Here is a 27,876-nt window from a genome sequence, read left to right as displayed (position 1 = left end):
ATAAAAAACGAGGGGGGGGGGGGGGCGGGACACCCACTCACTTAAAACGCTTTTACATCAGCATGTTGACGGTATATCATTGTGAAAATACCAACAAATAAAAACAAAAGTCCTCCATTTTAATCATATTATGAACATGAAGGCATAGATTTGTTTTTAAATTATAAGGAACGGAAGTGGATAGGAGAGGGGAGGAGGGTATCCTATTATCCCATCAGAGTGGTTAAATATCTGTCTTGATGCCTCCTCTAGTCGATGATCGATTGTATCAAGCCTGAGACTGAAATTTTGTAATCCTGTATTCATTTGAATTCTTTTGACATTAAAAGTTGTTATCTTCATGAATATGCATATTCCTCTAAGATATGGTATTTGCAATAAACATTAGCCAAGTGAAGTATTATAATGAGTGTTTTCGTTGAAGATGAAAACCCGTCCAATAGGCTTCACATTAATCTACATATGGTGTTTGTATCTGTAACCAAATGTCGCGTCATGATTGACAACCGTAATTATGATAATAAAAGTAGAAGGTGAACAAACAAATATCCGTAGAAAACGATCAAGGACGCAAGAAAAAAGAATAATAATAAAATGAACCTCCCCCCCCAAAAAAAAGAAAAAAAAGAAAAGAGTAAGAAGAAAAGAAAGTAGGCTCCCTAATGAACGCTTAGTTCGTTACATCTCATTGTCATTAGTGGTACTTTACTGCTATCATTATCAGTAGCGCCGTATGTTGTACGTAAATTAAATATACTTACATGTCGAATTGTTTCGAAAATTGGTTTAAATGCTCCAAGGGGGTAGCAAATGCAATTTGTATATATTTTTTTTTTGTATAAATTATTTTCATGTTATGTTCCTTTATAATTTATGCAACGAAAGAATGTTGAAATTATAATTTATGCAACGAAAGAATGTTGAAATAAAATTTGGATTTTTTTTTTTTTGTATATTTGCAACAAAAAGATATCTTTTCAGCACTTGATAGAAGCGCTTTAAAATGAGCTGAAATATATTCAACAGGTTTAACACATCACACACAAACTTATTTCGAAGGTTTCGTAAGGAAACCTTGGTCAACTCTTGAGGTGAAAGACACCGTATGAATTGCTCTTGAACACTGTCGCCTACAGGTTTCACTTATTCTCGTTGGATAATGGTGACTGGTTTGCTCATGCATGTTCATAAAGATTTCAAGCTTGGAAATATGCTTTCTAAAAAAAAAAAAGGGAAAGATTATCAATAAGAAGGTCAAAACAAGCTTAATTTGCGTTAAATTTGACTTCTTAACAACGTGTTAAGCTTATGTCTCCGTGAAAGGATTACAGAATATCTCCGTGAATGGATTAATGTCAAGCTTGGAAATATACTTTCTAATAAAAATCAAGGGAAAGATTATCAATAAGAAGATCAAAACATGCTTAATTTGCGTTAAATTTGACTTCTTAACAACGTGTTAAGCTTATTTCTCCGTGAAAGAATTAAAGAATACATCCTAAAGCAACTTGTAAGTTTTAAAATCGATTTTGAGGAAATTTCTGCCTTGAGCTTCCTTCGATTCGTCTGCAGGTTACCGAATTGTGAATGAAATATGCAAAAGTAACAGAGCAGAATACATAAACCTATCAATGATACAGTATAATAGTTGGTAATTTCATGACATAGGCCATAATTCCATACATTGGATGCTTAACAAAAATGGTTACTTCTTAGTCTGGGTAGATTGAAATGGTTTACCTGACAACGAACTGAATCTTGAGCCTCCTCCTACGACTGATATTAGGTATATATATATGGAAGTGCTAGAGGCGAATGAAGGATCATGTCAAGAAGTGGCTTCTGCCCTGTAGTCATTGAAGCCAAATCCCACCGAAGGGAGGGGGTGGGGACAGGGGTCATCACAGGGAGTGTGAGGCAGGATTCTATGGAATTCTTCACAAAACATTATTTATCAGTGTACAACAATGACATCAGTGTGCAACAATGACGTCACACCTGTTTGCTCCAAGTTCACTTACGAAAGGTGGCAACTTCAACTGTCAATATCTCAAAAACGGTGCATAGGAATGAAATGGAAATTTCACCAGAATGCTTAGAATATGTTTCTCTTTAACATTTCACAAAGAAATTCTGACTTGGACTATTCTTTTAAGGAGAAATAGATTTGGATCTCATACTTGAATGCTGTGTTCATGAGCGTCCACAGAAGAACTCTTTAGGAGGCAAGCACAACTGGTTGGGCTTAGGCAGGCAATGTTTGATTTGGCACCTCTTGACACCCGGATATGGAAGGATTTCTTTTGAATTCCCATTTTGGTAGGTATCGGGAGATTTGAGCCGTTTCGTTTGGTGTTTGGGGGCAGGGGAAGTGGTGTAGCAATGAGCGGTGCAGCTCCCACTATGTAAGTGGGCTCCCAAAGGAGAGTCCATATCTACCCAAGCCCAACCATGGTTTGAGCTTGGGCTAGCTCTTTGTTATATTTGGCATCTCTACGACACCGGGATGTGATACTTTCGGGCTTCCTCTGCCGAGGACAGGATTTCCTTTGAAATTCCATTTAGGTGACTATCTGGAGGTTTTTGTTGGCCGACTTCAGTGGATGTTTTTGGGGGGAAGGGGTGGGAGTACTGCGATCACCCGATGTCTGGGGGTCTTTCTCCAGATTGTACATCAGTACCGCACCCTATATGTTATCCTTTGGTCAATTGCTATCCATTTTGACTAGTAATTTTCACAAATTTGTTAGATGAAACAACTTGAATCCTGGCATGATAGGTGTTTATATACAGTACATCGATTAGGGTATACCGATTAGCTTTTTTTCAGACCGACTTCAGTGACTGTTCAAGCAACTAACCATATTCAAACATAGACTAACATAGTGGCCATTTGTTTTATAATCACAGCTGTGTACTCAGACGTGATACCTATTGCGTTCGATGTTATTCGCTGGGAGTACAAGGAGGTTGAGCATTTTCAACTAACTCTTAGCCTCTGCTTTAGGGATTGAAGAGCATAGCCCAAGGGAGTCCAGGGGCTAAGCACGCGGCAGCTGCAGCGTTTATTGTTCTCTCATATAGCGAGATTAAAGCACAAAAATACAGGTCTGAGAGAGACAGATAGCATTTAAGTTTCTCCGGAATGTACCTAAGCCCTGGTGGGGGTCCTGAAGACTTGAACCACAAAAATATATACGGTGGGAAGAATTCAACTCTATGGTAATGTATTTGAAAGCTCTAGTAGGGGTCCAGAGAGCAAAGCCCCTAAAAGCTAGCGCAAGTTGAGATATTCCTTGCTCTTTTTTTACTACTTTGATTTGCATACTTTACTGTGTATTTTCCTTTGCAATCGTCTTGCCTGTTAATTAATTCCGAACTTCGGAACACGGTTTCGAATTCGGAATTTAAGTTTATAGGTAAGTATAGTCATGTGCGGGCGCAACAACCCAACAGGACTGTGTACAACAGTTGTATAAAATTAACCAACACAAGACCAGAACAATTTTTATTCTTAACGATTTAGTATAATTTTTGATTTGTTGTATACACCGTTCAAATAGCTGATACCAGTCCAGATTTCGATATATTTAATATTTGAGAAAAAATATGAGGTTCCTTAATCAAAGCGACTGGGCTGTGTAGTCTAACTAGCGGATAATCACATGATTACCTCAGTTGCAACAAACGTGAAGGTGAGAACAGTACCTTTATAGTCTCAAATAACATGTTGACAAATGTTTACAAATAACAAGAAAACTGCTACTGAATCTCCTCAAAGGATGCTCTGCTGTTTAACATGAAGTTGCCAAAATAGGTTATGGTTGAGATATTATAATCTATAAAATAATGGATTAACATTCTCAGCTGCCCTGAGGGTTCGGCGTCACCATCAAGTCAGCTTAAAGGATCATTCCAGAGATTAACATACCAAAGTATAAAGCTGGATATCTTCAAAACCGGAATAGCTATACAGAAACATGACTAGTACTTTAGTTTTCTTTTCTTGGAAATTAACATATAAAGACCAAAAATATCAAAGTCATTGTTTTGTTACCCATTACTCGCAATCTCTGTCGCCCTGTTTACGACAATAATGACGATTTCTAACCACAGTGAAGGCTTTCATTCCTAAATAATTTAAGCTATGCGCATGATTTTCAATTAGTTTAAACTGAAGTTGCATCTTCTAAGTAAAATTGCTGGAAGATGTGTAAATACGTTAACAACAAGACAATCTGACTACATTGTTCGTTTGTAATTCAGTTTAATAAATCAATTTAACCTATTGACTACCGGATGCAGTTATTGTATAGGACATTTTAATTATGTGAGTTTGAATAAATAGAAACTTAAAATCCTTACGTAACCATTCCACCTCTAACAAAACTAAATTACATCACAACAATAGGAGTCCAAAAATGATTTACGAATAACTGTAAGAAAACAGCTATTTTCACAAATCTTCTTCATTATATTAAATAACGGTTTTATTATAATGTTTATGTTTATGTTCAGTTCAAATGCTGCTCCAAAGATCATTTTCAAATAAGAAAAAAAAGGAAGAAATTGTTTAACAAAGTTTGTGATCTTCTGTATTACATATTGTTTTTTGTTTTGTTCTATATATTTACTCACTAGATCGAAGGTCATCCGAGATATGCACGGGATATAATCACCGACTCGAGAATGGCGATTTGCGTTTTCGCGATTACCCCTGACGTTACATATATACAGAAACATATAAGTAAATCAAATTTAAAAAAGAGAGGTACGTTTAAGCTATTTTAATGAGATTACATTCTTTCATTATCATTACAAATGTTTTAACTCACTAATATGAGTAAATTATATAACAATGGCGTGCACAAGGGTGAGGAAAGCGGGACGGCCAACTCCACCTCCACCGTCGGGAATGTTATGTCGGAGAAGAATTCAACCACTTCTCCGGGTCCATGACCCCTTTCATGCAAAAGGGTTCATTCCCCTACCTAACTCATCAAATTTAGAATTTGCGCTTCAATCCCCCACCCCCACCCCCCCACGCACCCTTCACATTCCGTCACCCTTTCGGTTAACTCTGACAAGGGAGGTGTTAATTACAGCTCCATGCACAGATGAAGCTATGTTGTAGTCAATACGTAAGTGGATACAAATACTCATTATGCCTTTCATATAGCTATGTGCTCTTACAATAATTTTGTTTTTTTTTAAACTGAGTCAGTAACAAACCGGTATACCCTGTAACGAAACTGTTGTGTCGGTGGCTAAATATATTGCGTTTCATCATGTAACGAACACTTTGTATCCCAAACTTTTAATGTATTATTTTGTTTGCATATATATGCAAACATAACGGTCATTTGTGCCCTTCATGGTTTGTGCGATGTAGGTGGGTAACAAAGCGTTTCATCATGTAAATAAATTTTGTATACGAATTTAATGTATTATTTTACTTTCATAAACAAAACAAATTCATGCTGCTTGTTTTGCATGGTTGGAGCGAATTTGGTGGGTAACATAGCGTTTCATCCTGTAACGAGATTGTTTTGTCCCACAAATTGAATGTACTGTGTTGTTCCCATGAGCTAACATATCTATTTTGTTTTCATTGTTAAAGTGATTTCGATCCAGTTGCCATGGTATCACCAGATTGCAGCAAACAAACAACATAAAAGTGCAGAGTTAGTTGTTTAAAAAAAAAAACAGTAGGACGCGTAAGCCGCGCATCCTATACGTGATTGAAGAAGAAGAACTTTTGATCTTAAGAAACAGTACATTACATTACAACAGTGGTTTACACATGAACATTAGCCTATATATGTTCAAATATCTTATCTCCGTAGCCTTTATATAACAACTCCCTTAAAAGTACAAAGATTTCATGTTTTCCTCTGCTATACGTTTCCGCGAACCGCATTTTATAAGTCTCAGAAAGCGCGCCCTTCATTTAACCTATTAAGCAATGTCGATACACGGGTCTCTCCGTTAATTGGGGCTAAATTAACTTCTTAGAAGACGAATTTTAAGTAATTTCTACTTTAATGGATTAAAATCATGCACACTGACTTCCAGGTTATAATCAATATCTACCAAGAGTGCACTTTTAGCATAATTCGTTCAACGAGTTCAACGATAGGTTATCAATTCTGACGGATTTGAAAGGAACTTATGGTGACTGAATTAATCTTATTCCTTAGAGATGTGCTGATTTCTTTTTATTCTTTCTTATTTAAGGTCAAGATCTACAATCGCCAATGCATGAGTTCTTTTGTTTGTAAATATAATGATATTGTGCAAATGCATAGATCTGGCAACAAAAAAATGAAAGACGTCGCTAGGTCCATTGAGTTGAAATGTCTTTGCTTTTCTTTGTAATATGTCAATATTTTATCCACAGTGGGAAAGTAACTTATCCACAGAGGAATATTAACACGCATTTTGATGAAATTAGAAGTAAAGAAACCAGTGACAGCTCAGCAAACTTTCCAAATGTATTAGGTTTCAAGCATATAGACTTCACGATTTTAATAGCTAGCATGATGATGTCACAGACCACACCATCATACATATATTAGATATATGGATGGGTGGATGGATAGATGGATGGATATATAGATAGATAGCTAGCATACCTGTAGAATTATTTAGGCTTACTATAGCCTACATAACGCATTACGTTTCCTTATGTTCCTTGTAATGTGAGATACATCCCTTCATTGCAACTAATGTTAATGTAACGTCATGTCTTAGAGTTATTTAGGTAATAAACGGAACAATGACGTCATATAAACGACGATAACGTTACAGATGACGTGAACAGAACAGACACGCCTGAAAAAAAATGGAATCGAAAAATCAGTATTTTATATTGACCTTCTAGGCCTATATATAAATTCAAATACTCCCGGCATATATAAAATATTGTTTGATGATGTAAACATATGAATGATAGTACACCTCTTTCAGGTGAGAAGTGATGGTACCCGATGGTACCCGATGGTACCCGGTTCGACCTATTTGTACTCACCACATTTAGGTTCCAAAATTTGGCGGTACTCGCAATCGCCTGAGCTGCCGTAGAACACGAAGGACCGACGATCATAATCTTTTGAGGCTCTCGAAAAATCAGATCAAACAAAGCCTTGATTGCCGTACCGTCATCGCACTGGGAATTTAATAAATAAGATTAATAAGATTAATTTAAGATTATTAAGATAAATCAAATTAATGAGATAAATAAGATTAATTATAGGATGTCACGTGACATATTAGTGACAAATTGATACAAAAAAGGGTGATGTTTCTATGCCTTGGCTCAGTAATGGTCTAATATTATGAATGGTTACTGAAAAGTCTTAGAAATTAGTCATAGTAATGAATGAACGAAAAACTGATTATGATAGTATGATGGTCGTAAATTGTAATAATTCGTCCTCAATGGAGGATTTTCTCACCCGCACCTGCTTTACTTTATACGTTTTTGAATTTATTCGCACTGGTGAGATATTGAAGGTCCAGAGGGGAGGGGAGGAGGATGTTTAAATATGTTAATTTTTTTGTTGAGAGAAATGGAGGTTAAACAATTCCTAATTAAGATTGTCAACATACAGATTATCGTCAGAATATATTTCATTCAATAATCGTTGACGTGAGTTAAAGAAAAAAAAAATTACCGCGATGATGCGATCCAAAGGTCATAAAAAACATAAGCTTTACAAATGCACAAGGTATCTCATAAATCGCGAGCTTTCAAAACTGGTTACGCAAGATATTCGGGGGAAAAAGCCAATTTAAGTTTTACTTTGGAGACTGCAGGTTGCGTATATAGCAGGTATGCAGTATAAACATGTTTAGGATACGACAGTAATTCGGGAATGTAAAGAAAAAGCCATGAAAATTATATAAAGAGAACAAACGAAGACGAATCATTCAGGTTGTGACTCATATGTGACTTATATACCCAAACTTAATCGATCTTTCAAAGACACACACACATCTCATATTACACTATATATTGCAGCCCGTTTAAGAATTATCAGCAACCGGCCTCAAATTCAAGTCCTCAATTTGTAAAATATCTTTCTTAGAGGCTCTGGTTCTCCTTCGTCCTGTACCAAACGAGGAGGATTAAGTAGATAACTGACTATCTCTGTGTGGACAACTAGCTTTGAGAGTGGCAGCCCAATGCATGTTTAAGGTTAAGTACAATTGGGTGACAACTACCTGACTTATCTAGCATATTTGAGGATAATACTGATGACGGTCAATTCTTAAATCTTTCTTTTTTAATGGCACCGATAGTTTTTTTAACAAGTGCTTCGTTTTACATATCTTTTTCTTTAGATTCATCAAGGCATTTTTCCTGACCACATGAAATGCTCAGTGATAATGCATTATAACCCATTTCGTTTTTCTATACAACTGCACAGTAGTGCACGTCGTTTTGTGGGCATGAGCATTGATACTGGCCTACTTTGAAACCGGTTTCTTTCCCACTCGGACTTCTTCTGTTTTGCATTTCGATGTTGATGTGATTATACTTTGCGCATGGCATATTCAAAACAGACTCACTTTACCTAATCACGGAAATCTACTCGATAATAATTCGATTTTAAATCAAGAAGAAACATTTTAAAGCAAATTTTAAAAGAATGCTCACCCATGTGAGTGAAGACAAAGTAAACTGAAAATTAGTTCAGGTTTGACTCCTGCAAAAACATGTCCTAAATTTTTACATTGAGTTAACACAAGAATGATTTGAGGCATATAAGTTATGATAAAGTGGGAAAGAAGCTGTTAGGTTCTTGCGTGAGAGAAACAACCTTCGATGCATAATAGGGAAATTCGAGAAGCTGCTTTAATTAGTATGCGAGGGAAAGAAATCTTAAGTGTTTTCATCTAAATTCCGTCTACCGTTAAATAGTAACGTTCAAAATAAATAGTTTAGTGTATACTTGATGAGAGCAACACCTAGATTCAATCGTTTTTATTTTGCAACCTTTTTTTTGCCGGGAACTATTTTCGTATAGTACACCTAAAACAATAAAGCAAATAAAATATTTTGGAATTTTATTTAAGATGCGATTACAATATTGACCAGACAAGGGGAAGGTTACATGTTAAGGTTATTCCACAAAGGTAAAAGTAAATTCGAGAATTCTTCGTTCGCCGAATCTTGACTGACGTCACTTACACTGTCAACATTCTTAATCATGAAACACAATCACGATACAGAACCCATCATTTACGTCAACTTTGTCAGCTGTAAGCAAAATAGTGTGTATATAGCTATGATCAGTTCGTCATTACATACATGGGCGGCGATCCGTATTTCCGAGTGGGGGGGATATGACCTTGTTGACTATCTAAGCGTAGCGCCACCATCGGTTGGCGCGAAGCGTACAAGAAAATCTTGGGATTTACAAACCCTCTAGATGGCCGGAAACGGCACTTCCCGAGGTTTCCAAGCGGCATATACCCAACTTTAAAGTAGGGATATCATGTCCGAAATATCTCATAATCAGGATCCAAAATACTTTTTTTTTAATTTCGGGTGTTATTTTGGGAATATTGCCACTGTCAACCTTGTTTCAGGCGCTACGTTAGAATGTTCGAGAGCTCTTTTATATTATTCGATGAAGAAAATGGCCTCATGCAGGCTATTATAGGCCTATACACATGCAATACACAATTACACATAGTTACATTCCTAGGTACCGATTGCTAGGGCATCCAGGTGAAACGTGTATTAAGCATTACCAACATGAGATTCTCAGCTGTTCGAGGGAACATGTACGTGTGAAGGCCTTCTATAGGGCCTATATGAATACTATGAGGGTGCATATATGTACTATATCAATACCGTGGGCGCAATAATACATTTTGTTGTTATAGGGCCAATGAAGCCTACAGTCAACTATTCTTGCTTTATAAAGACGGTTTATTTGAAAAGATCGCACTGCGTTTATGGTAGGCGAGAAATGAAGCTAAAAAAAAGCCGTACATTCACGATGATGCATAAATGTAGGCATGAAAATATTCTTATCCCTGGCATTTGGTGGGGGGGGGGGGGGGATATGGTGTATTACATCCCCTCCACCCATTTTCATGGGGGGATATATCCTCCCCTTCCCCCCCCCCCCAGGATCGCCGCCCATGATTACATATATAGCATGGGCTCTCAAATACTGTTCTACGAGGGCCAGCGCAAAAACATTGGAAGTTTACGACAAAGGGCCCTAAACTTGCATTCAAAATCTCATTATTCCTATAGTGTGAGCTATGTACAGTGCAGGCCAGTACGTTGCTCATGACTAACGCATTAAGGTGTCCGTATACCCGACTGTTGGTCGTTGTTGGTCGAATGTTTCCTCGGGCCGGATTCGGAAAACTCCAAATTCTGTCTGTTGGGTATGATTTTTTTACAGTGTATTTAGGGTTCTTATTCAGGGTTCAAGTCTTTGATAAGAGCGGCATTGGGGTACTTTGTTGGCTTACAAGACTTATGCTTAAAGTCTCAATACGTGTTTGCTGATGAATTTCGGAAAACAAACTTTCGAAGCAGATTCAATGTTTCTTATTCTAAATGCACTCTGACCAGGTGGGTTTAACGGAGAAAAGCTGTCACAATCGAAAGAAAGAAATTTATTTTCTGTTGCCCTTATGGCGTGAATAAATTACCGTAAAATCACTGCGACCGCCCCATATCAGCATGTTCATTACACAAATGTAACCTTTATGTACTCGTATCGTCCACTTTTTTGACCCAATTTCAGGGAGGAAACGCCTGAAAACACCTGTGTATTCCTTGCAATGGAAGGAAATGACACAATTTCGCTAAATCGGTAAATCGCTAAATCGGTAAGACCGAAAGAAAGATACTATTCAAGAGAATGGGCCTTACACAGGCTAGACACGAAAGTGAAAGTAAGCCTAGGCCTAACGGTCGTAAACAAAACAGAGAGATTTGATTGGCGAATGATATGTTGGGTGGGGCTTGCAAATTTTGATTGAAGTTTGGAGAATCTACGGACTCGTTCAAAAATCTGGCGAATTTAATTCAGCTCAAAAATGTTTAACGACAGATAACTCAATAAAAATAATGATGATTAATATGAAAATTGCATAGAACGGTGTTATTTTCACTGAGCTATTAGGGCAGTAAACTGGAAAGGTCGAAGTTAAAACTTGGCAAACACACATAGAGCTGAATACGCTCCATTTCCCCCCTCCCACCCCCCCCCCCCACACACACACATAGCTCAGACATACTTGTTATGTAGGAGAAGAACATTAGATGAATAATTCTCAGAACAGATAGTTCGCCGTTCTCCCTAAGATTTCTATCTACATAATTATATCTATATAGGACATCTTAAACAAAACTGCTCGATCACGAAATCTGCCAATACCAGTTGAACATCGATAAGATTTAAAATGGTTGCCATGGTTACCTTGGCAAAAAGCAATCAATTTCAAATCCATGTTACTTTGTAGAATTACAAGGATTTTCTATCCAAAGAAAGCCGTTCATGCATTTTAAATTACCTATAGCATCGCTTGCTGCTCCATTTGTCTAATTAAAACGTTTTTCTTAAAGTTGAAGGACAAAACAAAGCCTCTGAACTATTATAAATACGTGAATAGGGAACAAAATATAGAACGAAATGTTACAGTGTGGTAATGTCAATGTTAAGCAAATTATTGTATTGAAACCTTCATGGAGTGACGGTTTTGATCAAGTACGCTGCATGGGACAGATGGACTATATGGTGGTTAATGGCGGAAGGGGGTTGGTATTTGCAGTCGTTTCTGAAAACCAAAATCTTCTAATGTTGTCAATCATTTCATATTGTCCAAGCTACTAGAAAATGATCAAATTTATTTTTCAGTTCCAAAAATACCAGTCTTTGTGCGCAAATCGAAGGTTATGTATCACACACCATTATGAATATTGTTTTGTTTAGGAATATTGTACTTAAATGGCGCAACATGCCTTCTCTAATTTTTTAGTTCATTGGTAGTTTTCAGTGCTCGTTTACACATGTTTACTGTCAAGTATCGTCGTACGGACGGGCGAACTAATCAGAGATGCCAAGGTCAGATGTGTTTTAGGCGGGTGAAAATTGTCTGGTGCTGTTGGTTAAGTACACCATCTAAGCGGAGCGCCACCATGGGTTGGCGCGAAGCGTAGAAGAAAATTTTGGGATCTTACGGCCCCTCAGATGGCCGGAAACATCACTTCCCGGGTCATCTAAGCTGAATCTATACTGTCTCCATATTTGTATTGTGTCTATTTTTTTTCATTCCAGAGGAAAAAATATCTTGAAATAAAAAAAATCTCTGAAATTTTGCACTGTGTCCTCAATACTTGAGATGTGGGCCAAGGGGTTAGAGGTGGAAAATGACAACGGAGCGCGACCACCGGTTTGGCGCGCGTAGCGTACAATCAGGGAAATCATTGTCGTATGACAGACCCGGCCCTGATCGCGGCAGGAAACAGCACTTCCTGTATTTTGGGGCAGTAGCACTGAGCTGAATTTGAATGTGATATTCCAAATTCCTAAGGAACTGAACTCCTCCCGGCCGGAGTTCTCCAGCATGGCCTACGGTATACAGCGGTGATGTGTGCATGTGTACAACAGCTACCGGTAGTTTCTGGCAGTAGCGCGCGTACCTCGTTCGGTTGCATTCAATGACTTCGCGGACGCTGTTGCGTTCACGTGTGTCGTAACGTTATTATTTTTCACGAATCGTATAGGTAACGTTGCTTTCAGCCGGGCATATTTAGCACGATCGGCTTTGAGTAATTTCCGATCCTGGCGGTTCTGAGATAATTCGCATTTTGGTGTGAAATGAATTTCACGCTAGCAATGATACACTTTCACAGGAAAAACTCTGTGGGCCTATATAATGCGGGAGATTCTTCAAAAATGCGGGAGATTCGGACAGGCGGGCGGGTGAGCGGGAGACGACCCGAAAATGCGGGTGACACCCGCCCAAAGCGGGTGACTTGGCAGCACTAACTAATATGTATATAATATATATATGTTGATTCTAATCGATCTGGGTACGCCATTTGAAGTACGAAGAACAAACATGGAATTCAATTTGGTACGCTTATTTGGGGGGGGGGGGGGTAAGCAAAGTACAAATATTTAAGTATTGTTATTGCATATGTTTATGACTCCTTGTCTTTGTCCATGTCCACCCATGTATATGACAATATCTATGCATAATATATATATGTGTCTCTGTATAAACATGCGTGTGTGTGTGTGTGTGTGTAAAACTTACCGCAGAGTTTGACAATGACATGCGCAGCTCGTAGCCTGGTAAGACATCCTCTCTCTCATTGATGTGTTTCAAAGCTAAATCCGACGCTACAAAAGACCCCGATGTATCCACCGCCCCAAACGACACCAGAACAGCAAGGTAAAGTGGGATGCGACTCGGTGCGGAGGAGGACGGTGCCTCGGTGACGTTACTTTCCAGCCACGGGCTGGCGCTTGTCTGTTCAGTACTTCCACGAATAGGCAAAGTCGGTTTATTAGACTGACCATTAATAAGCACCACGGTGATGCTAAAAATGGTAGTACAGAACCAGAGAAGTGCCCGTGGAGACATCTTTGGCCTCAAAGGTCTACAAAGAGAAATTAGAAATGATAGGAAGTAGGTTTAGTCTAGATATCCTAGTTTAGAACTAATTTCTTTAAGTTTAATCTGTGATATCAATTTTCAAAATCTCTTTGTTTAATATTCTATTTTTACGTACTCTTTTCTCTTAATTTCTCTTTTTTCTTCTTTCATAACCTTTCAAATAACCTCTCACACCCCCCCCTCCCCTAATAAGCGATATATTTCTACTTAATACGATTCATCCACATGCATAGTATGAAATCCGTTAGTAAATTTCCCCTAGAGATATTGTTAACAGGATTTCGAAATGTTGACCTCTGGTGACCACAAATGACCCCTTCCCCAAATAAGCGATAGACTTCTACTTAATATGATTCATCCACATGCATAGTATGAAATCCGTAGTAAATTTCCCCTTGAGGTATTGTTTACAGGGTTTCCAAATTATGACCTCTGGTGACCACAGGTGACCTTTGACATTCTCCGAGAGACAATACGTTTCTTCTACTCAATAGTACAATTATTATTCCAAAGTCGACTTAGAATTTTTGAATTTGTTTTATTGCTTTAGCTGATCTGTAGTCACAATATTGACTGATACAGACAACAACATGTTACTTTTAACGTACTACGGTACAAACATTCTGCTGGTTATATCAGCATTAACTTTATTGGGTTACATTGATAAGAGACCAGTCAGAAACTGACACACGCTAACAGACAACAAGCCATCATTATTTGCCTTTGCCCTTTGGCAAGTATTCAAAATTAATGGTTAACATTTAAAATTAATTGAATAGCACTGTATTGAATATTAAAAGAAATATAACTTGTTTATGTTCAGTTTGATAGCATTGTAGTTATGTGAACGTATCGGCTGCACTCTAAAAATACAATGGTTCAATTTAACCAGGAAAATGTTAACATTTAACCAGGTTCCGAGTCATATATCTACCTACACAAACCTGGTAAAATCAACAAGGGAAATCTGGAGAAAAGGTATAACCCATTTTATTGGTTATTCAAACCACGAATCCTGGTTGAAATTTAACCAGGATTTAGTTGTAAGATGAACCCATTTGGTTAATCTATACGATTTATCCTGGTTAAATTTCAACCATGATTTATTGGTTATGTAAACCGATGGTTGAAAACCTGGTTAAATGTCAACCATTTTTTGTTTATTGTTTTTTTTTTAATATTAATTTGTTGTTTATACTTTTTCTATTAATTTTTATTTTAACATGTTGTTGGTTGCTATTATTTGTTCAATTTCCTCTTACTACATTTTACACTAAAATAAAACAAACAAAAAATCTTCATTAATCATAATCATTTATCGGCGAAACATTGCACAGTTAGGAAACATACTCAAGTGTAAATCACAGCTAACAAAATAAACACTTGTTTTGTAAAAAAAAAAATTACATACTAGGTGATGTTAAGCAAAACGAAATTATATAATGTCAGTTAGCACAATATCTGTACAATTACGAAAATGTGAATACTTTTAAAGGAAAAGAAAATTATTTATAGGTTCAAAGATACATAAACAGGTATAGAAGCAATTGAGCTCAACTGATTTGAAATATACTGATAATACTAAAATATGGAGAAGGTAAAAAGTATCATCAGACTCACTTAAATGGGCCATTTTACAGCTTTGAGAAGATATTGGAGCAAATATTTCTACTTTTGTGTTACTCATGTGATGTAGAAATAGGACATATTGTCTACTTCCTTATGTTTTTTCATTTTTTTTTTGCCAGTGATCTTTTTTGTATGCTGTATACTTCTTTGTTCCTTCCGTTTTCTCTTTTTCTCTCTTTTCCGCTGCTACTGCTTTCTACTCTATCCATTTTCTCTTGTCCTCCCTTGCACTCATCTTCACCTTTCGTCTTTCTTTTTGTATTCCTACCTATGTCTCTTTTTTAATCTTTCCGATCTTGAACTTTTCAATATCTGTTTTACTTCTTTCATTTCTTCACATTTCCTTCATATTTCATTCCCTATCCATGGTTTGCTCTGTTTCTTTGTCACACCTTTCATTTTCATGGCCGCTTCTCTGTATACCTCTAAAGTCTTATCATGCTCTTTCTCCTTATGTCTGCAAATACCTGGAACCTGTTCTCAACCTCTGTGTTGTACCTCTTCCTGATGTCTTCACTCTGCAGTTTGCGCTCATCGAGCCTCTCCCTTCCATTCTTCTTCTTTGTTACAGCCCATACCAGTTTTAGCCTCATACTGCATGGTTCTTACAAGATAGTTGTCTGTGTACACACCTGCTCCCCTCGTAACACTTATGAAAGTTGTTTTTCAATATCTTATGTATGTTCAACCAACAGTCTTAATAAGCGACAACCTTGGAAAAGTAACGTCATCTTACAATCAAACAAATTAATTAGTAAAAATAAGCTTTATAAGAAATATAAAACTAATGTAGCGGATGATAGGACGGATTTTCCAACTTGCCGAAACAAGTTAAATCATATAATTCGTATCGCTAAGAAAAATCATTTCACTTCTAAAGATAGATGTCAAGTTTAAATTTTATCAAATTTCTCCAAAATATTTGAAAGATTTGTCCACAATCGCCTTTATAGCTTTATTACATGATGTGATGTTTTCTATTAAGGGCAGTATGGATTCCGGCCAAACCACTTCTCTTAGGTAGCTCTGGCTCACAAAGTGAATCATTTGAATACTGCCTTAGATCAAAACAAAAACAACATTTGGAATACTTTAAGTCTTTTCCAAGGCTTTTGATACAATCGAACACAATACTTTGATGAAGAAACTATACCATTACGGTATAAGGGGTGTTGGCTTAGAGTAGATTAAGAGATTTCTATCCAATAGGAGGTAATTTGTGGATTAAGAGCTTTCTATCCAATAGAAGGCAGTTTGTGGATCAAGAGCTCTCTATTCAATAGGAGGTAATTTGTGGATTATGAGATTTCGATCCAATAGGAGGCAGTTTGTATCTTATAAAGAGACCCATTCTGAATCATTAAACGTAACATGTGGGGTTCCTCAGGGTTCCATCTTAGGTCCTTTACTTTTTATTTTCTATGTCAATGACAGAGCTAATGTTTCACAGATTTGTACTATTGTTCTTTTTGCAGACGATATACTAGCATTTTCTTCACGGATCAAGATATCATACTTCTAGAATATACCATCTGCAATGTATTTAACAACTTTTATGGTTGGTTTTCAGCTAACAAGCTATCACATTAATGCAAAGAAAAAAATTGACGTTATTAAGTGAATCTAGTTTTGGAAATGGATTGAGTGTTAAGGACATTAATATTACTCTGAATATTACCACTGCAAAAGGTCGATCGTAATAAGCTTCAAGGTGTTCATATCGACATCATCTTTCCATGGAAACCTCATAATGACTCCGTTAGTGTGAAAGTTGCCCAAGGTACAGGTTTATTGTCGAGATGAATGCATTACTTACTAAATAAAATCCTTCGTTCCCTTATCCTTACCCTAATTTTGCCTCACATGTCTTACTGTCTTTCAGTCTGGGCCGGAACATATGATTCAAGAGAAGGCGGTCCGGTATTTTTGGTCTGTAAACGCATATGACTATACTAGCAACTTGATTTCTTCCCTCAATTAGTTGAAATTCCACGTTCAAGAATCTGCTTTGCTTACCGAATTATTCACAATCGTGCTCCCACATACTTACAAAAATCCTTCTCCTTAAACTGTGACATGTATGACTATAATACAAGTCAGTCTAGATGCCTCCGCTAACCACGTTTTAAATCTAATATTTTAAAACAAAGCTTACGTGTATGGAACTACCTCAGCTCGGAATAATCCTTTATACTGAAATTCATATAACTGCAACTGACTATCAGGTTTTAAGAGCAAGTATACTAAGTAAGTAACTAAGTAAAACTTTATTGCTCCATAAAATCGGAAATTTCGATAAAGCATGACATAAATACTTATTAATCAATTTGTTGATGTTATTCCTTCGTAACTTTCCCGTTTTCTATTTTTATTTACTTCTCTTTTAATAGAAAGGAGAGTGATCTGCCTCACAAGATTACAAAGGCTTTAAGATCACTTCCTTTCGTAACATAAATTTAACTTTCAATATTGACACATAATTTTTATATATTGTTATTATTGTATGTTATGGAGAAACGAAAATGAAATGAAATGTTACTACATTTACAGTGAAGAGAAAAAGATCGCGCTACATAATATTACCCCACTTAGCTATTTCAAAATGAACACAATAATGATACTCATAATAATATGTGCTATTTATAAAGCGCTTTCCAATAAAATCTCAAAGCGCTGTACAGAAAGGTACACAAGATAATCAATGGACGTTTATCCTGCACTGTAAAAGATTTCTTGAGAATTTTGACAGTATTGCCAATAGGTTGCATCAATTTTATTGTTAATACACAAAAGCAATTACCAATGCTAAACAATGCAACATTTGAAAATTATCGATTGCATTTCCAAAATTGACACTCAATCCAATAGCAAAACAGATTTAGATTAAAGTATCCTGGCTACACAATCATACGAAACGCAAATTTCATATGAATAAAACCGATTTTAATTCACTGTCTGCAAATTACCAAAATAAATAAAGATAATACAAGATAATAGGCATATATTACAATTGTGCATTTAATATAAAGAATGAATTAATAATCTTGCGTAATAACCAAGTCGTAAGAAGGCCTACCTCAGAATATTCAAACACGTATTTTTGGTGAAAATGTCAGAAGAATAATGTAGGAGAATCAGGAGAGTTGTCTTCAGTAGAAGTGACTTCAGATCCAAATGGGCGGTCTTTCAAAATCGAAATATAGTTAACTGGAATTTTTCCGAGAGGCCAGGTCGAAAGAATTATAACAAGGTTCCTGACAATAATATTTTACAATGATTAACATTGTTGAAACTGTCCAATAATTCCATCCATGATTCCAACAAACAGTCGTTACAAGTTCTTCCGGTGTCAACAATGGGAGGAAACAAGAAAACAATCTGCTTTAGTTGACGAGGCGTGCATTGGCCAATGACGACATACAGTTATAACAACACATATACATCTGGTTGTTTGTGCGGTCGGACTGTTCTTCGATAAATCAATTTACAAAATGAAAACAATACAATATCACAGAAGATGAGACTACTTGTAAGTAGACAACAAAGTACTGTGGCAGACTGCTAAAACTGCTGCAATACACGTTTATAGGCAACTCTCTATGAAGGTGCCTTGTTCTATTGGAACTTTCATGTTCTTTAATAAAAGCATGTAAACATATTGAGACAGCATGCCAATCATTATTAAGCGACACATTTCATGAAAACCTATAACGATTTATTGGATTTATTAATAATGATATCTTCGTTGTTTCATAAAGTCAGTCTGTGAGTTACATTTAAGTTAGCCAGGCAGCTGGGTGCAGGCGGCGTGTGCTTGACTAGTTTCTCTACACCAAATGCCCTTATTTTGTCCCATCACCATGTGAACAAAACTTCACACTGAAGTAACAGCACATAAGTATTGTGCCCCACCTTTAATTATTGGTGCCCCTTCATAAATTGTTGGTGCCCCTACAACTCGGAGTATCTGCTCCCCAGGGTCCCAAACTTTTGTACACATTTGCGAACATACTAGGATATTTTTTTTCTTTCCTTGTTAATGTGAACATTGACTGGAATTTCGTAGATCCTCTAGGTCCAGTATATTTTAACAAAATATGCACAACTCAGCTGTGCATTCACAATTTTCCTAACATTAGTGGTTTTACTAGCAATATTCTTTTCTCTGCATTATAGCAAACAGCCAAACACTACCGCCTACTATGACCATTCTTGGGAGGCAACATTTTAAATGAAGTGAAATTTTGCTGCAAAAAGCAGAAAGTTATGAGAAACTTAATTGAGTCAGCTGAATAAACTTGTTTAAACTTTCTTGGTACGAACATTTTTGCCTGTTTATTTCATTTTTGTCAAATGTTGATACCAAATTATTTATTTCCAATTGCAGTTAGGAGAACGTAACGTTTATCTATAATTTATTTGTTATTGATATTGTTCTGGGCTGAATTTGTTTATCTAAGGGTATTTTTAGGCTACATGTGGTATAGTTTACAGTTATGCTCACTGTTTGGGTTCCTGTTGTTAGGATTAGCTTGCTTAGGCTACAACAACAAAAGGAGTTTACCCCTGCTCGACCTCGCAAGAGGTCCTACCGGGGATAATATTATAGTTTTGTAGAATAGACACTCTTTTTTTCTTCTCTTTTTTCTGGGGAAAGGGTATTTTAAGGCTACATTTGGTATCGTTTACAGTTATGCTCACTGTTTGGGTTCTTGTTATTAGGATTAGCTTGCTTAGGCTACTGCAGTGTACGTCTATTTAAGGATAACCTAGTCTTAGCTTGTGTTTAAACTGGATTTGCACCTAGGTGTTGGTTTAGCACGTCCTTCATGGTGCATAAGCAGAGTAATTTTAGTGCAGTGTTGGGGTTGAAAGATCTGCCTAGCAGACATGTTTTCCACTGAGTCCATTTATAAGGCATAATGGTAGTCAAGTGACATAAAACTTGGGACTAGTTATAGTTTTGATCAGAGTAAAAAGTGTTGTCATCTTCATCTTTTCATTGCCTACAGCATATCGTCTTACATACAGACAGTCGGAGATTATTTTTTTAACCTTGTAGTGATGAGGAAATTGTTTCGGTGAGAATTTGTTGGCATTTTGTTATTCTATTTGTCATATGGTATGGGGTTTCATATGATTTCAAGATTATTAATTAGGTTTTGGGAGCATGACTTTAAATTCGTAAGTTTAATAGCATTGACGAGGAAAGGGAGGCTATTTACGTATGAAGTTTTACTTGTAATTGTTGGCTGTTTTGTCTCTTATTAAATTGTAATTTATTCAAAATGATTTACTTGCCAACATGTCGAGAGCTAATGACGTTTATCAAAGGGCATGTAATGATTCAATTGTGTTATTTTGAGGTTTTGCAATGTTGTTCTATTGTGGTCTGTTGTCATGTTAGTGCGATAGTGATGCAGTTATTAATTACAAGCTGTTTGTATATGACAGGTTTGACTTTAAGGGAGGGTATCGGGTTAAACTGATATTAACAGTTTGGGGATAAAATTGTTATTGATTATCAAGTAGAGACCTGTGTAATATAGGTGTGCGGATTTGGTGTTTTGGCTTATATGTTTTCTGGGTAATTAGGACTAAGCGTTGCCATTTTTTTGTTATCATTTCCATTCTTGTTAAGGTTACTGATTGTATTGCTTTCGATTATCTTTCATTTAATCGTTGACACCATATTGTCAGCGCATTAAACAGCAAAACAAATATTGATATCTCTTTTTCAATGGCAAAGACCCCTACAGGTAAATAAAACAAACAACAAACAAACAAAGAATACAAAAAAATTAAGAAAACCAATCAGAAACATGTGATTTTTTAAAAAGTTCAGAATAGGTAACAGATCAGATCAAATTACTTTATTTACTTTATTTAGACAGTTCTACCTTGGAAGTATCGTTTTAAATGAAACAAGCAAACAGGAAAATCAGACATCAGAAACATATGTATTTTAAAAACATTTCAGATTAGGTAACAAGTCAGCTTAAATTCCCTTCATGTTAAAGGTTCTAAGTTGGCATCGAAATCTTGCTCTTCTACCTTAGAAGTAACATTCTAAATAGGGTCAGGGGCTTACTGAGGAATTAAAAAGATAAAGTTGGACATACGTTATAGGTGAGGACTAAAGAATGTGGATAACAGTACAGCATTAAAAATCACAAAGATATGCCTTAATTAAGTTTAATCTCATGCATTCTGAATGTAGGCATCGCGGTACCTTCTACTCATAATAAGCCTAATGAATTAATATAGTCCTTGCAAAGTTGTTACTGAATCTCCAATTACCCTGACCGATGCTTAGCACATGAAATATGATTGAGATTATACTACCATAAATTAAACATACTAGCTATTTCCTCATTTATATCATCCTCGAACTTTCATGTAGGTTGTAGGTTGGACATGATAGATGAATAAATATTGAACCACTTTCTGTACGCCATTTCCATGACCGACAACAGAAGATAGGTTGTGATAAGTGTCATAATACCATGAAATCAGAAACAAGTTACCATTGAAACTCAAGTGATGTTGCTCTCTTTTTACATATTGCGAATAAACTATGACTAATAAATGCTTTTAAAATTGTCAGTATTTTCCTAAAAGTAGACAACTATTTATTGGATTGAAGCACGACTTCAACATTTCTTTTTTTTTTTTCATGTAAGCTATTATATTTTTCCGGTCTGCATTAAAGAACACAAAATGCTGGCCATTAATGACTTTTTCTAAAAAATATCTATTTCTGTTTGTAAAAGTTGTTAATTGTACAGGTGTATGAGATCTTGCATAAAAGTAACTTAATGAAAACATATTGCGGAATTTACTCATTTAATAAGGCTATAACATTAGCTTGAAGTCTCACAATCACCTCCAGATGAAAGTTATTTTAAACCAATTGGTTTCAAGGAGCAATCATTTAACTGTAAATAAATTGTTCTCTATATAACAAATCCAATGTATGGTTGAGACATTATATCGTCAAAATTGTGATTTGTCACATAAACTGCAGGCTATTAAAGTGATAACATATTGGCGGTCGGTTGTCGCATGAAGCGCAGGCAAAGTGGTAACTGTATTGGTGGTGGGTTGTCGCAAAAACCGCAGTTCATTAAAGTGAATAACATATTAGGGGTGGATTGTTATATAACCGGCGACTATTAAAGTGATTTACATATTGGTGTTGCCTGATCGCATACCCTGCGCCTATCAAAGTGATTTACATATTGGTGTTGCGTTATCGCTTAAACTGCATACTATTAACTTGATTTACATATTGGTGTTGCGTTATCGCATAAACTGCAGACTATTAACGTGATTTACATATTGGTGTTGCGTAATCGCTTAAACTGCATACTATTAACGTGATTTACATAGTGGTGTTGCGTTATCGCTTAAACTGCATTCTATTAACGTGATTTACATATTGGTGTTGCGTAATCGCTTAAACTGCATACTATTAACGTGATTTACATAGTGGTGTTGCGTAATCGCTTAAACTGCATACTATTAACGTGATTTACATATTGGTGTTGCGTAATCGCTTAAACTGCATACTATTAACGTGATTTACATATTGGTGTTGCGTTATCGCATAAACTGCAGACTATTAACGTGATTTACATAGTGGTGTTCCGTTATCGCATAAACTGCAGACTATTAACGTGATTTACATAGTGGTGTTGCGTTATCGCATAAACTGCAGACTATTAACGTGATTTACATAGTGGTGTTGCGTAATCGCTTAAACTGCATACTATTAACGTGATTTACATATTGGTGTTGCGTAATCGCTTGGACCTGAACATAATTTAATTTAGTGGCATGGTCATCTGATTTGTTTTATTATTTGGTGGTAGGCATGGAAACTTTGTTTAAAATTCTCCTTCTGGGCACTAGCCTAGGTGTTAAGTACGGGCTTCATAGTTTTCTCACTGTGGCCCGTTATTTGAATGGTAGAGATATTAAAGGAGTTGAGTTAGAAAACTAAGTGTAACAAAAGGGGAATAAGGTTAGATTTGCAAGGTCTTATGGTCAGCCTGTTTAGCTATACCAAATGAACAACCATCTGATTCCTTATCATTTGTAACAGATATAATCTACCATTGTATCATTTAAACCATCATGTTAAGAGATAATGTACTGCCGATAACAACAGAAAACCTGTTTAAATTCTTCTTTGCAAAATATGTGGTATATAAATGAAATTGTCTTAATTCTTACTTGTTCAAACTTACATTTTTGTCAACAGAAAATGCAAACCAATCTTTTTTTTATTATTTCCTTTTATTACAGGATTGCTTCGACAAGCAGCCGAGCGGAATTAGGATGAGCCCATGCATGTTGATGCATATTAAGAGGGAAAGACTGTGTTGCACTGAAGTGAGGTGCCACTCTCTATGTTATAGGAGCTGCATACCATTCTTGACAAGGAAGACTGATACAGATCATAAAAGGTGGGTAAGTACTTTCTTCAATTTGTGGTTCATTAAGTATTCAGGGGTGGATCTAGGACTCTTGGAATATGGGTTCCCTCCCCCCACCAAGAAAAAAATCCCTAAATGCTTTGAGATACAATATCATGTTAATCTTACCATTGGAGTTTTGAAAGTAATTTGCAACATATTTCTAGCTGAATTGTATTTATATCGGTACCCCACCATAAAATGTGAGACTAAAAAATCTCCAATTTCATGGTACAAGGTGTTCTGTTTATCTCCATCCTCAGAGCAGAATTTACCACCAACAATAGATGCTCTGATCCAGCATGTGAAGCGCTGCACCTACCAGGCTGCTATTCACAGTAGGGCATTACAGCAAAGGATTGATGTACCCTCACCAGAGGGACATGGATGGAAACTTAAAAATGATGACCTTTTAATCACTTGGATGACAAAGCCACCTGCCCAAGATGTTTTGCTTCGGTGTGTCAGCTGTAGAGTCAGCAAATGTCTTAAAGGAAGATGTTCCTGTATGAATGCAGAGCTGCCGTGTACAGACCTATGTTAATGTAGAAATTGTTGCAACTTCCAAGAAGATGTTGAGATGGTTGATGCAGAGGGAAATGATTTGGAGGATGAACTGTGATGGTGTTAAATCTTGATCTGATATTTTATTCAAGTTTGAAGTTTGTGAAGAGGGTTGACTTTCCCTAAGTCATGTTGTCATTATTTATTCCTCAGAGTTTAAAGGAACCAGAAAACATGATCTCATTCATAGGAGTAGTTCTACCTAGAATACCCTTATACCTACTGTACCAGACACCTAATGATAAATATCCACATTTTCTCTCTTTTTTTTCTGAGAGGGAGGGGTAACTATACTTAGTTTTGCAGAAGACTGTAGGAGTACTAAGGTAACGGATATATACCGGCTATAACTTTATTTCACATCTACGATATGCCATGACGTCTCAATGTGCCAACTTATATATTGATTTATACAAAAGAAATAGCTCACTACAGTCGTGGGGCATTGTATATCGCACTGTAACCAGGCATTTAGCAACATGTAAAGTAAAGGGCGGGGGGGGGGGGTCACATGTGTAAAACAGTTGGGATGGGGAGTGTAACAATTATGGAGAGGAACTTTTCAGATGAAACAGACGAAATGCATTCGTAACACAGAATTTTTTTTTTATTTGATTTATTACAAAACAAAGTATCTCTGAGTTTTGTAAAAGTGGTACATATTTAAAATTAAACCATTATTAAGTTATGTGTAATAGTCCTTAGGCCATATCACTTAAATATATATGACGTGTTAGTAGGCTATTAATACTATTATGGTGCACATGAATAATTAAAAATTAAATATATATTAAAATTAACAAAGGCTTAAAATATCCAAAAGACAGTTCTTAATCAAAGGGGCACATTTTATTTGCCAGTAGGTCACATTTGCTATTGTAGAAAAAAGTGGGAGGGGGCACGGCCCCCGCCCCCTACCCCCTGCTTTGTTATTCCTTTAACAACCCTTCATCTGCCCCTGCAAGTGGTATAACCATGGACTGTAACAAACCACAGGCCATGTTAATGCAATAACTTCCATGATAGTGTGGTTACCGGTACCTTATTGTTGATACAAAGCATTTTAAAAATAGTGAAAACAAGCCATGAATGGAAAATTTAAATCTACCATAAATGCAAAAGCCTCTACCATTATAACAGCTTCTAAGGTCAAAAGTGATGAAAACAAAACCCATCTACATAAACATCTTTAAACCGTCCTCTTTATCAACAGAATTATGTACCATCTTTAAAAAGGTTCCTTCATCCGTAGGGAAGAATTAAAACACTGTATATCAAATATTTCTTTGGTGAGAATGAATGTTATGTTGAAAACAACAACAAGAAAAATGTATACTCTTTGTAATTAATACGCTTACAAGACACTGTTAAAGATTTATACAGAAATGACTTCAAGAATAGGTAAGTCAAAACAGAAAATGTACCTGTATGAATATTCAGTACCTGTACATAGTTTTTTTTTTCTCTTCCAAACTTTCTTATCACAGTTAAACATAAATTTAAGGCTACATCCGATGAACAAGCCACAGCATTTTCTATGGATATTTTTTATTGAAAATGTGGATAAATCGTGTGGTGTTAAAACTAGGTGGATAATTCGTGTGATGTTGAAAATGTGATGTTGTGATGTGAAAATGTGATGTTGAAAATGTGGATAAATCGTGTGGTGTTAAAACTAGGTAAAAATAAATTTCATTTGAATGCCTAAAGCAACCTTCCAGTGTAGAGGGATCTTCCTACACTGGTGATAGCAGTGGCCCATGAAGGTTGTTGTACTCACTTCTGAGAATTTCCGTACCAACTATATTTCAAGTTAGAATTGCTATTTTGTTGTAGGGCTATCTGCAGATCTTATTATCAATTTTACATCCAACACAAACATATTAATAATTTCATAGAAAGATTCTTTCAAAATTTCTGTCACTATCCCCTTAATATCTAAAGGAGAAAAAAAGAAGAGGAAAAGTATGCAAAAGAAGAAGACATAAAAGAAAAGAAATGAAAAAGAAAGAAAGGAAAGTTCCATCTTCCAATAAATCTGATACACTTTATACTTACAAGTTGATTGATTCAGTAAAGGTAGTCCCAGGGGAATAACCAAAACAGATTAAAAAAAAACACAACTCTGAGAAAAACATTTTTATTCAGTTGGGTCCAATGTTTTTGTAGCAAGATAATATGCAAAAGACTATGGCTTCCTATCAACACATGTTTAACTTGCTTTTGGTTAAGTCTGTTATTGTGGTGACCTCTATAAAATTCACAGATTTCATTTTAGTCAAGCCAGCTTATTATGTATTAAAAGCTTACAAGAAGCCATTAATTATTTGGTTGCATCTCTTTCTTCGTTTTCACTATGGAGGGGGGGGGGGGGGGCGGGTTCTTTGTTCAACCCAAAGGCTTCCTAGAACCCTTCGTCTAACAGCTATGTTGTACAACTTTAACGATTCAAGTAAATGTTGAAATACAAAATTGTTGTAGAAAAAAAGTATATGAAATTAAAACAACCACAAGAAGACAAAGAACAAATTAGTAGATTTAAAAAGAAAAGAAGAAAAAATGCCTAGTTAGGAGAAGTTTCTGGACTTCTACCCAACTAAACTCTGACTCCTATCAGGAATCAATTCTTTGGGTTACACTGATTATCTTGATTCACTGTAAAAAACATCACTGAATAATTGTGGCAGAACAAATCCTGTAGTAAAATATAATGTTACATTCACAATCACGGTGGAATATTACGAAAGCTACTTTAACTGCATAGAGATGATATCTGAATTGAACAAGTCACTTTTAAACAAAATATATTGATTTATTGGATAACATTATAATTGTGACCTAATGTTGTTTTATTGTATTCAATTTGTCGGGATGCATTTTGTGTTGAATTAGTCATATTCATGTCATACAATACTCTAATGTAAATGAAAAGATAAGACATCTGGAAACATTTTACCTTTAACTATAAAGCAAGACTTTAAAAGCAAGACTTTAGGCGGAATTTCCGTCTTGACATTTATCATTGACATATTAATCTTTAAAATATGATTAATTGATGATGATGTCAGCTCATGGGTGCATATCTAAATTATGTTAAACCATAGTTCTATGATTTCTAATAAGTCTGAGACAAAAAGACATTCTTTAAGCTTCAGTAATATGAGCAACACAACACCCTTGGACGTCAGACAACAATTTGCACTTGACTAAAAAAATGGAATGCATCAGTAACACATTTCCTGAGGTCATGAAAGTGTGTGTTGTCCTGGTTTATTTTATGTTACATCTGATGGACTGATTAGATGTTTAAAAGGTACTTTCTCAAAAATTAAATGTGGTATAGACACAGAACATTGACTGATAACAAAGACTGATAACAAATCAAAATTAATAATTTATGCCAACAGTCATCTTTTAGTCCACCAAAACCATACCACGAAATATGATTAACATCAAATTTTACTTTATAGGATGCAAAAACTGTCTTGCCCTGAGTGGTTGTATGTGTAACCATTGCTATCTCCTAGTTAGGAGGAGTATC

The 27,876-nt window shown here is 36.0% G+C and overlaps 1 protein-coding gene across 1 annotated transcript in view; it reads right to left on the bottom strand.

Moving 5' to 3' along the window:
* LOC139971921 (gamma-aminobutyric acid type B receptor subunit 1-like) overlaps positions 1-18,738 on the bottom strand; it is a 40,340-nt gene extending 21,602 nt beyond the window's left edge. Inside the window, exons 1-3 of the mRNA XM_071978765.1 lie at positions 18,368-18,738; positions 13,300-13,645; positions 7,031-7,168 (exon numbers count right to left, since the gene is read on the bottom strand). Of these exons, the coding sequence (XP_071834866.1) occupies positions 7,031-7,168; positions 13,300-13,629 (468 nt within the window). The 5' untranslated portion in view covers positions 13,630-13,645; positions 18,368-18,738. The remainder of the gene's footprint in view (positions 1-7,030; positions 7,169-13,299; positions 13,646-18,367) is intronic.
* Between the last annotated feature and the right edge of the window lie 9,138 nt (positions 18,739-27,876).

This window comes from Apostichopus japonicus, chromosome 8 (assembly GCF_037975245.1).
Source record: "Apostichopus japonicus isolate 1M-3 chromosome 8, ASM3797524v1, whole genome shotgun sequence".
NCBI lineage: Eukaryota > Metazoa > Echinodermata > Holothuroidea > Aspidochirotida > Stichopodidae > Apostichopus > Apostichopus japonicus.
This window is presented reverse-complemented; position numbering and strand designations above follow the sequence as displayed.